The sequence below is a fragment of the Dryobates pubescens genome, chromosome Z (genome assembly GCF_014839835.1).
Source record: "Dryobates pubescens isolate bDryPub1 chromosome Z, bDryPub1.pri, whole genome shotgun sequence".
Lineage (NCBI taxonomy): Eukaryota > Metazoa > Chordata > Aves > Piciformes > Picidae > Dryobates > Dryobates pubescens.
The window spans coordinates 40,965,539-40,981,228 of NC_071657.1; the positions used below are offsets into that span (position 1 = coordinate 40,965,539).

Genomic DNA, 15,690 nt, shown 5'->3' on the forward strand with positions numbered 1-15,690 from the left:
TCGAGGTATTTTTCAAGAAACAGTGCCAAGACAACAAGCCAATTGGATAGAGAGAAAGGCCCCACTTAAGGGGCAAGAGAAGGAGCTTTTTTTGAACCGAAAGATGGCAAGCCAGACAGATTGAGGAAAGAGTACACCTGGGATGGGTCAGTGGAAACAGGCTTAACCTATGCTTCCAAAAAATGTCAAAAGCATCTACTGTGGGTCAGATTAAGCCTAGAATCCTAATTCTGCAGTGTTTGGACACCTCCATTTATACCCAGGAGCAGCTTCTCTAGTAGGAAGCCAAATGCTGATCAAGATTAAACAGCCTCCTTCCTGTCCTAGGAAGGAAATACATGGGATTGGGTTTTCCACCCCCAGCACTAGTGTTTGAGAGAACCGAGGATGGGTGCTTGACTAGGTCACATCACTGTGCTTCACAGCTACTCACTATTCAAAGAAACATCATCCTACTCCTGTCAGCCTGTAGCCCTCCCCTTTGTCCAGGAAGGAGCTTTGGTATGATAAACCTGCCTTTTTCTGTGGTTGAATAGTTTAGTAATGGTGGTCATTTGGAACTTGCTTCCTCTTGGTTATGAGTTAAAGTATCTTGAATTTGTTGGTGGCATTTCTGTATCTGTGAGATATTTACCTTTTTGCAATTCTGAGGAGACTGTATCTTTAAACTGGGAAACAGATTCTTTGAATCATGTGCTTGACCATATGTGAGCTCTGACTGATGCAGTATGCTTGCCTGATATTAAAGAACTACTCAATTTTTAAGATTTTTTTTTTTATTTTGAATTTGAAAATTAAATTTAGCTTATAAACCAAGTTATTGTTTCTGCATTTCAGCCTAAGATCAGACATCACCTTTGCCAGAACTGCAGAGGATTCCAGGGCCTTTAGTATTTAAACACCATTAGATAACCTGATCTGCTTCAAGTAGCAGTGGCTCCTTGATCTAGTAAGGCTGGTCCTAGAGGCTCCTATAAATACAGGATCAAAAACTTCAAAGACTTAATTTTTTTTCTCTACACATTTAATTAAATTATCCCTATACAGGAACTTGCAAGCTGTCTCCCCTAGTTTTATGCAAGAATACTTTATTCAGCTGCAGTTAAAGAGCTTTTGCAAATAGGACACAAAAGCAAATGAAGCACCAAGCACCCAACTGATCCAGTGTTTTTATGGCACCTGTCCATCTTCCGGGCATTTCTTCCATCGGAGGTGGTACACAACTATTTCTCATGCTTCCACTTTGTGCAGTAATAACAGGGCCAACCAGAATCCCAGTTCAAAGTTTCTCTCACAAGTAAGGCCAGCTAATGGTTATTAAGTGTAGCTGAAGAAGCTATGCTTCAGCTTCACTTGACAGGACATTTCCAACGGTCAGTGCCAGTCTTTGATTTTTCCAAGTTGATTTCAAGTATAAGCTAACTCACTTAAGTGCATTTATTATCCAAACTTGTCAGCTCTAACAACATGCAATGTATAAACTTGAAGTTTGACTAAACCCTATTACTATACACAAGTGCAGCCCCACCAGACAGGGAGGGAGTTCTTAAAAGAAGACACCAATATCCAGATTCAAATTCAGATTGTAATTTGCTTCTTTCAACCAGACTTTTTCCACTGTGCAAGTTGAAAAAGCACAAAACATGCTATATACTGCACTGCAGGTGGTACATTGATCCCCTTCTCCCACTGAAAAATGCATACATATATATATATATTAAAAATTACAGTTGGTTTTCTTGAACGTAACTGTTACTTTCTAAAAGCATCACAGTTACAACTTTCCTATGGCAGAGATTAGTTAATGTAGATCATCACTGAAGTGGCTTTCATACAAAAGGCATGAAATAGTAGGTTTTCTTTTGCTTTGTTCATTATGTTAGTTTGCATATTCCAATGGACCCTTCCCAGAGCCTCAAAGCTGGGTAAACTGGTTCTGTGAACTTGCAGTGGAAGGTGTGCAAATGAGCCATGCCATCTGAAACATTGTAGAATGAAAGGATTCCGGCTTCATAATCCAGAAAAATGCCAATGCGATCAGGATCATTTTCTATCTGTATGGGGATTCTCTCCCCCTTGTGAAATGCCCAGTATTCAACATCAAACTTCTTAAGGCACCAAGATGCTCTATTCCAGCCCAGTCGACAGGTTTCAGAGTCACCTTTCCTGCCAATGGAAGGGTAGGCTGCACCAATCCACCATCCTGCCCCAGCATGAAGCAGGTCAACTTCCCAGTAATGGCTCCCAGCAAGGAGCTGCTGGGAGCACTTAGCACTTGCCATAGTTTATCAAATCTCTGAGGACCGCAAGGGTAAAATATCCTCCTCCAGTTACAGCTTACTACGAGACGGTCATCAGATAACTTCAACCTTGGGTGAAGGCTGTCATATTCCCAGGTTGGTGATCTTGCATCTGCAGTCAAAAACATAAACACATAACTACATTTATATTTATCATAACTTGAAAGAAGTCAAAGTTGTAAAAACCCTGCAAGGGAGCTCAGAGCTGGCAGTGCCTTGGAACCTGCATTTTTGCAAGGAAAAACCTGGCATTTTTACTAGAAGCACTGTGCTATTTATGTGCACCAATGCTTTCAAGTTGCACAGGCTCTAAAGCAGGTCAGTTAGAAGACAAATATGTAAGAGTATAAGCATGGTTCACAAAAGAAAGACAAATACAGCTAGGTGCAGAACAAACACAGCTTCTGCTTTATGCAGAATAGCTGGAGACTTCTGGTGGGGTTACAGCCAAAGGGCTTTAGAGAGTACTGCAACAGACTTGGGTTGTGATTTCACATACATCACATATGAAGAGGTACTAAGACTCTCTTTCCCAGAGGCACCACAGCTCTGAGCAGCAGCACTGTGTACATTGCAAAGGAAGAACTTAACAGCTCCCAGAGGATTTCTAGCAGTTCACCTAACCTGACATTTAGAAAAGAAATCTCACTGTCTGAAACTACATCCTAGAAATCAGTCTTACTCAGCAGCATTTTAAAATGAAGCAAGTATTGCAGGACTGTAAACCAGAAAAACGGGGTGGGGAATAAATCTATAATCACATTAAACAAGTTTGAAATGAAAGATGACATTTTTCTCTGAAGATATTGTCCTACAACTTCAATATTGAATTGTTACATGTACTACAAAACTTTTCATAATGCACTCTCAATAATTTATTATGTTAGCATCTGATCTTATGTTCTAGAAATAATATATTCCCTTTGGAAATAGGATTTGGCATCCTTTAACAATCCCCTTCACTTTTTCTGTCAAGCTTGGTAAACCAATGTCAGAGTTGGGTACCTAAAAACATGCATTCTCATGAATCACAGTAGCTTCTGGAGTACTGGTGATAAGATGTAAATGTAACCTGATTCCTAAAACTATTCCAAATACTGAGTACATCTATTTTCTCTTGTAAGTGAAGAATACGAAGTATGATACACCCAGATGAGAACAGCAGTATACTTGCAATGAAAACTAGCTCAGACATACTTCACTGGGGTTTTTTGAAGAAATATGATTTTAGTCCAGATAAACTTTGAATAGAGGCATTTTAAATGCCAGCTGAAAAATATATTTAACATCATCAAACTGCTTTCAAAATGGGTAAATTCCTTTTTAAAATTTGAGAAACAAAATCCAGACTGCTTTGATTTCTTTGCAGTTTTGCGTATCTGAACTATGTGTTTGGACCTGCAACCTCAGAGTACAGTCACTGTGCTCTACAGGAGCAGCATAATCTTAAGGGAACACAAAACAAGGCAATGGACACACTCAAACAAGAACTTCCAGTATTCTCCTTGCTCTTGGATGTTGAACTTAGAAATAAAAGGTCCAAAATTTTATGATCAAGGTTTGTCACTTTCACTGACCTATGTGTTAATGAGATCTTTGTTATAGTTAGCTTTGACAGAGTTGAGAAACTGCCTTTTCAGCCCTTAAAGTGACTGCTCACACGTGAAGTAAATACAGTGCTTTCTCCCCAAGTCCCATCAGGAGGCAGCCTTGAGCAGGTACAAATTAGTATTCATGAAACTCAGGGGTGTAGTTCACCACCAGCTAAATGCTACTGCAGTGCTTTCTTAGAACCAAGTACTCAGTGATACAGATCTTAGGTTCCGGTTACACAGTGACTGACACAATATGGATCCTGCCACACAGAAATGACACAACTGGAAAAAGAATTGAGATACCACAGCCCAGAAGATAAAACTTTGCTCATTGCATTCCTGATTTTGTCACACCTGCTACAAGTGGAACACCTGTTTGCTCATTGCCAGTTGAGATAACCTGTTCAGAAAGAAAAAGTTGCAGTATTTGAACTTAAAAGCTCACGCAGGGGAGCACAAACACAAGACGAGGTAACAACAGTGAAAAATAGACTTCTCAGAACTGTGTGTAACCCACTCTACCAGCACAGTCCTGTCTCCTGCCCTCTCTACTGAGTAACAAGAAGTCAAGTGTCCATATGACCTCCCCTCCACTGGGATGGACGCAGGCTGGAAACCCAACCTCCTATAATGTGCCTTTGCCACCAGGGCCATGGTAACAAGGGACTCTTAACAGCTTTGAGATTAAAACAGCTCTCATCTGCTACAAGCCACGGGAAATGTCCATTAGCTTCCCATCAGAGAAACAAAACAATTCACGGTACATCTTTCTCACCAACACTAGAGGAAAGGGTAACCTGTAGATTGACCTTTAACACATTATATATCCTGGAGTTATTTAAAAGATATGTGGATGTGGTGCTGGGGGAGGTAGTTCAGTAGTAGTAGTGGGATTGTGAGCTCTAGGCAAGTGATTGGATTTGATCTTTCAAGGTCTCTTCCAGCCCTCTTTCAAGATTCTGTTTTAAGACTCTGGCAGCACACTTTCATTGACTGTTTCAATGCTTGAGCCATACATACCTGGAGTACTTCTAACTTTTGTTCGACCATACTTACGTTTTAAGAAAAGCAGCCGGTCAACGGGAGACAAGGTTTTCAACATGGATCCAGGCTTCTTCTTTGCTGTGGCATTAAGGCTAATGAAAACATCTAAGCATAGATGGAAGGAGACAGTTAAAGCAGTGTGCTGCCTTATGGTCATGTGGTCATACTGTCTAGACTGTAATAATAAAACAGGTTGAACAGGTTATTTGGATTTTGCCTCTCTGGTGTTACTGCTACTGGGAAAAGGCCATGTATTCTACATGCTTTTGACTTTACGCTCTTTGAATAACCTGGCAATGCTGGATCTCAGTATTGCCAAGGTACTACACCATCAAGCACAACCCCAAGTAAGCACCTCTTTCTCAAAAATCACCCCTCAGATGAGAACAGAGTCAGGCAGCTGAAGACAACTGCAGGTTCTAGCTACAGAGCACCTGCAGAGTACTGTCTAGGAATTCTCCACACATCCTGCAGTGGCCTTCTGGATCTGGTCTGAACATTTTCTGCAGCACCCTGCTATATAATTCTTGGTGGCAAGTCTCAGAAAAAGGAGTATTAAAAAGTAGCTGGGTGAAATGTGATGGTTGATGTTGCCCTGCTCACCTGTAACCCAACGAGTGGCAGGGTTTCCCCATAGTAAACTGGCTTTGTGGCTCTATGTCCCATTAGGAAGCTCCTTGCCTTCATCATGCCAAAGGTCACATAAGGATGAAATACTAGCTTGAAGACTAAAGGAGCTCCAAGCAGAACATGGTACACCCACCTATGAAGTACCAAAACTAGAGAATTTTTCAGGCTGCCCGAGACACAAAGCTCACCAGGTATATCAACTAGGAAAAACTTTTACATTTTAAAGGTACCATGCCTGTCAAATATCTTGCCAGAGCACTTACACCCAAGAGCAATTTGAATGAACAGCTACATTGTATAGGTGTGAAGGTCCAAAGATAGAAACTCTGCAGGAGGAAGTAAGCTGTATTGAAACAATTGATGGAGCTGAAAAAAAAAAGCCTCAGACAAACTTTAAAGATCAAAAGGCCACCTTCACAGTTGAAAGGGGAGCCTCTTAAGTTCCTAAATGACCACAGTTACAGCAACATTACACCAATGCTGTCAGAGAACAGTACCCATGCCCCACTTTATTTAAAAGGAGAGCAGGAGAAAGCAAAATTCATATCTTTTCCCCAGGTACCTTTTTTAAGCCGGGCTTCTAGTGGTTTCTGTAGAATGGCCTGAAGAGCTGTCATGAGGTGCTTGTAATAGTTAAGTACATGCTCAAAGGAGAGAGGTATTGGATGCCACTGTTCTAACAGGTGCCCAGGCTCCTCCATTTCTTTCTTGATTTCAGTGTACTTCTGAGGGCAGAAAGATGTAGTACTCTCCAGTTAGTAGAGACAGTGAAGTGAATGGACTTTTCCCTTCCAGCTCCCACACACAGCAGAGCAAGCTAAAGACATGGGCCATAAGAGGCAAGCCTTGCTGTGTTCAGTCTGCCCATTGGCTGCTTCTTCCAGTGGGCCTGCCCCAGGATGGAGTATCCAGTAGTCACAGGTAAAAGAGGGCCCTCCAGGACACTTCAAAATGGGAATGTGTTTAACCTGGGTAGGACCCTTTGTGGAAGACCCCAACAAAGGAAAAATTGGAACAGTAAGTTTTAAAAAGCAGTCTAAAGAAGAAAACCCAACCTCCCCCACAAAAAAATCTCTCCAACCATGAGGAGCAGCTTCCCATGTGGAGGTATGTCACCAGCACACACAGCAGAGTCATATCATTCACAAAAGTGGAAAGTTCTCAAGTCTGCTATAGATGTAAAAAGCACCACAGCTCTTTCCATGAAGAATGTCATCCTTTGGTTTCAGTCAGGGCATGGACAATGGCACCACACCTTCTCCAAGGAAGGTGAAAGAGATCCATTAGGAACAGAAGATTGACATTTATCTGTAGCAGAAACACTGCCCCTCCAGTAAGATGATGGCCATTGCCCGAGGTGATAAGGATCTCTTGCGATTAAACCAAGGAGAGGATTTCACTCTAAGATTCTCAGGAGGGCTGCCTTTCCTCAGACCTTCATATTACACTGCACAAGGAAAGACCTGATACAGCATTTGTCTTCAAGACTAAGAGATACATATAGCTCTGTTCCACATATGCTTAAAATCAACAGGAATTTCATACAGATATGAAATCAATGCCATAGCAGAAACACCTGACAACTGAAAAATCAGGAGCTGAACTGGTTCACCAAAATACCAACAGAAAGCTTAAAAAGCAGTAAGAAAGATGCTGTTCACTACCTACAGAAGGATCAACAAAGGAGATCATTACAGCAGTTTACCAGGGGCTATCAGGATAATGAGGTAGAAAGAAATCATACAATACCACCTCCAAGAATTGAATAGGATCAGAGTGCTGTTGTATTTGTCTGATCTGAACTGACAAGGTCTCCAGGGCTTCAAGCTTTTCTTGGCAAGACTCCAGATGCTGATTATGTGCTTCCAGGGCTTGCTGAGTCTTTTCATCAATGGAGTTTTTTGCCAGACTCTCCTCTTCCCGAAGCAGTAACTGGAGCTCAGTCATTCGGTCTGACAGATGCCTTTTGCTCATAATGGCATGTATCTACAGACAAAGCAGAAAAGTGTTCCCCCCATACTCAACAGGTCACTGTTTTTCTCCCAGGCTTTCAATGCTACACTTTGGATTAATTTCACTAATTTGCTTCATCTCTTGAGAAAAGGAATGGGAAATGTGAAGAATTGTTATGATCTTATCCCAGACATTTATACAATGAATTTGTTTAGAATAATCTTCTGTTTTCCTTTTTACACCCAATAGTGATTTATTTGTATTTTTCTACTTTTCTGCTCAAAATCTGCAGCTCAATTTTAAAGGCCTAGCCTAAAACTACCACATGCTGTCTTGGATGGAAAAGCTTGAACGAAGATTTCAAGGCGCTTATTTATGCAGAAAAGAACTGTTTTCAGATGGAAAGTAATAGAGTCAGGCACTAACTGATAGAAGCAGCAGACATGATCCTTTGGTAGTGACACTTTACCCCCTTTTCAAAGCAAATTAGGGACCAGGAGCTGCTAGAAAAAAAGACTCCAAAATTAAGTGCCATCAAGAAGAGGTGATTTGTGATAACCAACATGGCTTCACCAAGGGCAAATCATGCCTGACAAACTTGGTGGCTTTCTGTGATGGAGTTACAACATCAGTGGATAAGGGAAGAGTAACTGATGTCATCTGCCTGGGCCTGTGTAAAGCATTTGACACCGTCCTGCATTTCCGACCTGGTCACCAAACTGGAAAAACACAGACTTGAGGGGTGAACCACTCACTGCATAAAGAATTAGATGGATGGCTGCACTCAGAGAGTTGCAGTCAATGGCTCCACATCCAAGTGGAAACCAGTGAGAAGTGGCATCCCTCAGAGGTCAGCACTGGGACCAGTGTTGTTTAACATCTTTGCCAGCAATATGGACAGTGGCACTGAGTGCACCCTCAGCAAGTTTGTGGATGACACCAAGGTGTGTGGCCTGATTGACATGCTGGAGGGAAGGGATGCTATCCAGGGCAATTTGGACAGGCTTGAGAGGTGAAGTTCAACAAGGCCAAGTGAAAGCTCATACACCTGGGCAATTGCAAGCACAAATACAGGCTGGGCAAGGAGTGGCTCGAAAGCAGTCTCAAACAGAAGGACTTGGGGGTGTCAGCTGATTCAAAACTCAACATGAGCTGGCAATGTGCACTTGCAGCCCAGCAGGCCAACTACTGCAACATACAGTGAAAGCACAGTAAGGTACATGGCTGGGGCTACTTACTATTCCTCCACACAAAACTGTCAACATTGTTCTTCCAGACATGTTCAGCTGATCAGGCTTTTGGATACTCTGCCTCTTCTCTCCCTTTGAAAGTAATATGCTGTGATAGATACAGGGAATATAATCTGTTCCTGAGAACCAGTAGCTGCCTGGGTATTTGAATAGCTGCAGAGAAAGCAAAATGTCTCTCCTTGGAAAATGACCATTCAGTGCACAAGGAAACCACATTTTACCTTCAGATCATTAGCAGCCTGCTCTATGCTCCTTCTGTTACCAGCTTCTTGCTCTTTTCTCTTTTCAAGATCCTCCAAGCACAATGCCACAAGTTCCTGTACAGCACAGAAACAAAATAAAACACTGCCTCTTAATACCACCTGTAAAAACCAGAAAATGGTATCCAGCTTGGTTTCAATACAGAGGAATATGTCACTGAGGGTTATTAAGGGTAGTAGTGATGAAACAAGGATTCAACATTTCACCTGCTCCTGGTGAAAGATTTGTATCTTATGGTGGTAAGATTTGGAGAGATGTGCAAATTAGTGCACTTTCAGAAGGACCAGGGAAACCTACGGTGAAAAAAATGGTTTAATCTTTAAATATATGGCACTGTGCATTTCACGTCTACATGCTCATGGACTTAGCAGCTGAAGGGTAGCCAACAAGCATTTTTATTCAGAGGATCAGTGGGAGGCTCTGTCTAGTCAAAATTCAGTGAATGTTCAGGATGCTGCCCACTGTACAAAAAAATCCCACTACCACTACAGTGATGCTGTTGTCTGAATGCCTGCACCAACAAATATTATCATCTTGGCTGGTAATCACAGTATCTGTGATGCTTGTGGTGTGCCCCAAGATACTCTGAGCAGCACAGCACAGTAAATATTCTTCTGTTTCTAGCTCCACAGTTCTCACCTGCAGCCCTCTAAAAATCAGCTGTCCTCTGTCCAGGGGATTGAACAGTCATGGTGTACTTGGTGATGCATTTTTGTCAGTACTGTCAAAGACTCAGGCAATGCTGCCCCATGCTCTCTGTGCACTAGAGTTATTTACAGAGCCTCTCTGTAAATTACCAGACAAGCTAGCCCCAGAGCTGCAGCTGTTACCAGTGTCCTGTTCTGCTGCTGGGACCAGTCATGAGCATCTGCATGCACACATACCGACTCACTGCAACAACTCCAGGCCAGCATGACATTTAAGCTCTGCAGGGCTGACAAACAATGTTACATGTTGCTTAATGGGCAACTGTTTGCGTTTTTGATATGTGCTCCTCGTGAAAGCACACACTATTTTTAATCTGATTACGAGTCAGTGGGTTCCCACCAAAAGCAAGAAACTCTGCTTCTGAAGTCCCTTGGTGCAGATAAATGTTCTTCTATGAAGCAAGACACTGATGTTATGCTATCCATTCCAGCTACAATTTTCCAGTCCTATCCTTGAAGGACCAGAAGAGGTCTGCAATACTTGAAGATGCAGGAGTTCTACTAAATATCAACCTCAAATTATTTTGCAGCCTACACCTAATTTCCATCCTCAGAGACTGACAAAGACCACAGAGCAAAACCCAGTCTTCACTCTCTGCTAGTAAAACACATCACCCCAGGCTCAATCTCTCACAACAGTGGCTATATGCAGATGATTGTGCCAGCCTTTCTGGTTACGCATTTCTGGTTTTTTTAAAGGTAAAGAGAAGAGCTGCTTCCTAGCAGTGAAGACTGCAACACTGGCAGGCAATCCATGTCACTGACCCCAGGGAATCAACTCCAAAAACATTCCTTTATAGATTGCCTGGATGCCCTAACTCAGTCAAGTAAAAATGCTCTAAAAACAAGTACTTCTGAGAGATGAGACTCATAGCTCGAGTCAGAGTCAGCCTCAGAGGACACATATGAAGTGCAAGGCATGTTGATCCTATGTCCTGCATTCAGAAGCACAGAGGGCGTTGTTCCAGATGACTTTATGCAACCTTAGATCCACGGATAAAACAACTGATTGATGGACCTCACACAATGGTTCTCATTTCTTAGCAGCCACTGCTAGGATTTGCTAAAAGCACTGAGGAATATCCTCATGTGCTACTGTAATGGGTTGGGGCAGATCCCCTCCCCACCACAGGCAGAAATAACGACTCAGGCAAATGGATTGCAAAAGTGATGAAAGTTTAAATAGAAAGCAGTGAATGTTACAGAAAACCCAAAGCGCAGTGACAAAGAAAGATCCCATCCCCACCTCAGGGTGCATCCAAAACCCCCAGGGCTCCTTCTTCCCTCTCCCTCTGCTGGGCTAGTCTCAGCTGGCCAGGCCTGAGACTGCCCATCCCCCTGTGGCCTTGGGCCTAATCAGGCCCATGGCCGGGAGATCTCTCCCCCAGTTACCAAGTCTCGGAGAGGGAAGGAAAGAGGAAGTGCCAGACTCCGCACTGGATCTTATAGTGGTGCAAAGAATTATGGTAGGAAATACACAATTTCCTGTGTCCATCCCTCTGGGCTGGACTTCTGGACACAGGAAGTGAATGCACCAGGGGGGCACCCAGCTCAAACTACAACAGCTACCTAATTCATGTCTGTACAGAACAACTACTCACAGCAAACAAAATTGCTAGTCAAAGTATCATCTCTCAGGCTACAACTACTGTTGATAGTTTGTACCTGTAATCTCTACAGCCCAAACCAGTAGATGTCAGCAGAGACTTCCTAGAGATAGTGTCACATAGGGACCCAACTTTCTGCCCTGCTCGCTTACTGTTATGGCACAAATAACTAGTCATCAACAGCATCTGGCCTGTGTGTCAAACAGATCCCCAGGAAACTCGTGGCTTTGTGCACTTTGCCCTGGCTGCCGCAGTACAACACCTGCATTCAAATATTGCCCCAGTGTTATGAAGGGAATGCAAACACTGTACTGAGCTCCCAGCTGCAAGAGCTGGCAGGAACAGTGCTCTCAGATGCTCTGACACCTTCATGGTTTCTTCTGATGTGCTGCTGTTAGCCTGAAGCTTCTGTACTGCCCTTTGCTCCTATACTGTTCTCTGACATGAAGTGCAACAAAATGCCAGAAGAATTTAGCATCATTTGTACATCTGCTGGTAATCTGTGAGAATTAGGAATCTTCCTAGCAACACTGCTCTAAAATACCAGAGAAAGAATAGGAAAAACCTCTTTGAAACTGTGAAGAAACTCCTGTTCACCAAACCTCTGTGTTACTAATTTTTAAGCCTCCTAAGCTTAGCACCACAGCACACAAGCCTCAGCAAGCCGCCTGGCAGACTCTTGAGAATAGAACAAAACACAAGCAGGAAGTACCTGGCAAGCCTGCAACGCCTCCTGGGGCTGCTTGAGGGACAGCTAAACTGGGGTGAATTTAAAAAAAAGGCTGTGGTGTCAGTGGCTGGCATGGAGTTAATTTCCCTTGTAACAACCCGTATGGTGCTGTGTTTTAAACGTGACTGAACTGTGTGTGCACAAGATGGGACACAAGTAGGCAGAAGACCTAAACTAGATATTCCATGCCATATAACCTCACGCTCAGCAACAAAATGGAGAGGGGAAGGGTTAGGTTAGCTATTTGCTCAGGAACTGGCTGGACACTTGTTGCATTCCTTGTTTTGTTTCATTCTCTTTCTTCCTTCTTCCACTTCTTCACTTTTTAAACTATTTTTATCTCATTCCATATGCTTTCTTGGTTTTAATCTTCCTTTCCTCTTCCCCTCATACTGGGCAAGGAGGAGGCAGTGAGCAGGCAGCTCTGTGGAGCTTTGCTGCCTACTGGGATGAACCTGTAACCCTTGCTCCCCAACCCCAAGAAGTTACTAGAGAAAAGGCTCTGTGCATGTGGACTAACTGTGGTCTAGCAAGCTACAGTGATAGGGAAAGGGAAAAAGCAGAAGCAGCCTTTCCCATTTCCCTGTGTCGTGTGTTTCTGTCAAAGATACTTCTAGCCTGGCAATGAAAACAAGTCCCCCAGGGCAACCAAACTCCAATCCCCCACCCAAAGTAGAAAATGCTGCTGCGTGCAACTTGACAGTTAATGTCACCTCACCGTTTTCTTCTGAATCCTACTCCTGTTACACGAGCATTGGGGTGGAACCAGGTAACACTCTCTCCTTATCAGGCACAAGCCGTGTCCCGCCGCGGGGACTGCATACTGACCCCGCTCCGTATTAGAGTTTACAAAGCGCTTGTCACAGTACAGAAACTTTGTTCTGCATGCCTACACAGTCGATTCAACAACAAAAACTGAGCTCCACAAGCTGTTCACAAGACAAGCCAAGTAAGGCCAAAGGCTGAAGATATTTGACCTACCGCTGCCCACTGCACCAACGCCACGATCTCACCCTGGCAAAGGAAAACCGCACTGCAAGTCCCAGGAACGAGGGACAAAGCAGGGAAGACACACAACCATGGGGAAGGGCCTTTGCTCCAGCTCCGTGTCCCGCAGTCTGCTCAGCACCTGATGATACCCCAGTCCGGTCCCCCCGCCAGGACGCACGGCTCGCGAGCAAGTCCCCTCCGCAGCACAGCCACCGACTGGTGCCCGCCGGAGGCACTCACCTGCGTGCGGCAGACAGCGTCGCGCAGGAGGCTGGCACGGTGTCCGCGGTGCGGACCCAGGGCCGGGCACAGGGCGCAGACGCAACGCCCGCAATCCTCGCAAAACAGCTCCAGCGGCCGGTCCCCGTGGACAGCGCAGAGCCGTGCCCTGGAGCCCCACGCTTCCCCCTGCGCCATGGCCGCTGCCGAGCTGCCGCTGAGGGGACTGGGCGGCGCCCTGCCTGCCGCCGGAGGCCTTCGGCGGCAAACGCTGGCAGCGCGCGGGGGCGGGACGAGGTGTGGCTGCCGCGGGCGCGCGAGAGAAGCGCTGCCTGCGGCTGCCAGCTGCGGCCTGGCCCTGCCGATTGCCCTGCCGGAGCCGGCCCCCGGGTGATCCCATCCCGCGCAGTAAAGGCCGTTAAGAACTCTTTTCCGTTGCACCCCTGTGATAGGACAAGGGGCGATGGATGTAAACTACAGCACAGGAGACTCCACCTCAACATGAGGAGGAACTTCTTCACTGTGAGGATCACAGCACTGGAGCGGGCTGCCCAGATAGGCTGTGGACTCTCCTTCTCTGGAGACTCTCAAGACCCACCTGGACGTGTTCCTGTGCGACCTGTGCTAGATTCTATGGTCCTGCTCTGGCAGGGGGGTTGGACTGGATGATCGTCAAAGGTCCCTTCCAAGCCCTAGCGTCGCTGCGCCTGGCTCCCGCTCTTCACGGGGAGCAAGAGAAGCAGCGCCGTGGCAGCTGCCTGCCCCTGGGAGCTGCCTGCCCCTGGTGCCCGAGTTGGATAACTGGGGATTTTTTTTGGTTTTGTTTGTTTGTTTTTGTTTTTGTTTGTTGGTTTGTTTTGGTTTGGTTTTGTTTTTAACCGCCTTGATGAGGAACACTCTCAGTTTTATGACTGAAAAAAAAAATGATCAGAAAATGGAACAATTTGTGTCCAGGATATGGGTTTTTTTCTATTTGTTTTCAGTTAGATTTTTGTCCCTGCCCAAGAGGCAGTGTTTGTTTTAATACATGAGAATGTGGAGCACTGAGGAACAAAGGTAGTCTTGCTGAAAGCGGGCACAATTGTATGCTAACCCAAGAGCTGCTGAGCTAATAAGGAATTTAGAAAGACTTCCTCAAAAAATGCCTTTCACAGAGCTCCTGCTAGAGTCATAGAATTACACAGATCGTTAGGGATACCTGGATATCGCTTGCTCTCACCTACACACAGGGAAAAGAGAGAGTTCCCGCTTTGAAATGAGTAAAGATGAGAATTTCACAACTTCTGTTGGACCCTGCTCCAGTATTTAATCATCCCCACAGTGAAAACTTTACCTAGTGTCAAATGAGCATTTTCTTCATTATAGCTTGTACCATATTGTTTCATTGTGCCCTTCCAGGCAGAGCTGTCACCTCATCTTTTCTATCTGCCCCCAGGAGGGTGTTGTAAACTCCTCATGGGAGTGCAGATTTTCTCTGATGGATGCTTAACAAGCCCAGTTTCTTCTGTGTCTCTTTGGACATGCTGTGCCTCCATGCCATTACAGTCTTGGTGGCTTCTCCAAGAGAGTTTCTTAATGGAGTGGATGTGTGTCTTGTCCAGGCAAGTGTGTGGCTGATCTCTGTCACCACAAGACTGTATTGTTGAAAGATGCTCAGCCTAGAACTCTGGGTTGCTTTCTGGTAAAGTTGCTCCCTGGCCTGTTGGTGCCCAGCTTTAATTGTTGCAGAGTTACATCATGAGTTGGATAAGTCCAGAGGCTGATTTTGATCTTTGTGAGGTTCATGCTGGTGCATTTTTGCAACACGTCACAGTCCCTCAGAAGAGTGACCCTGACCTCTGTCATTCCTCTTTCCCTGCTCCACTCACTCCTGGTTTGGAATTGCAGCAGACTTGCTGAGGACATTTTCCATCTTAGTGCCCTGGTTGCTGATAAGAACATTAAAGAGTGTTGGTCTCAGTGGAATGGCACTAATACTCATCTACCACCTGGACTTTGTACATCTAATAACAGCACTTACTGCCTAGCAGCTCAGACAGCTTTCTATCCACTTTCTAGTCTACTCATCCAAACAACGTCATCAGGTTATAAGGACATTATTTAGGCTCATGTTTTGACAGTGTTAGAATTTGTAGGTTATTAGTACCTAAGGCACTGAGCTTTTCAGTGTTTTTAATTGTTTACTTTAGAGGAGGGAGTTGCAATAAAACTGAAATGTTAGCATAAACACTACTGTGGATGGTCATGTGCTGGTATCACACACTAAAATCAGATGTACTTTCACCCTAGAACTTTACTGTCAAACATGGTGGGAAAATGCTGCTGCACTGTGGTTGTGAGAGGTCAGAACAGTAGGAGGGACCTTGCTCTTTGCTTGTAGATTGCATATTCATCTTTCTGGAGG

General features: G+C 44.5%; 1 protein-coding gene across 1 annotated transcript; it reads right to left on the reverse strand.

Annotated features, from left to right (window-relative positions):
- Nucleotides 1-4: 4 nt before the first annotated feature.
- On the reverse strand, nt 5-13,484 carry TRIM14 (tripartite motif containing 14). Its single transcript, XM_054178100.1, is given in 7 exon segments — nt 5-2,255; nt 2,258-2,412; nt 4,952-5,044; nt 6,132-6,294; nt 7,322-7,555; nt 8,994-9,089; nt 13,308-13,484. Coding segments are annotated over 7 exon segments (1,299 nt in total). The 3' UTR covers nt 5-1,874.
- Nucleotides 13,485-15,690: the final 2,206 nt, after the last annotated feature.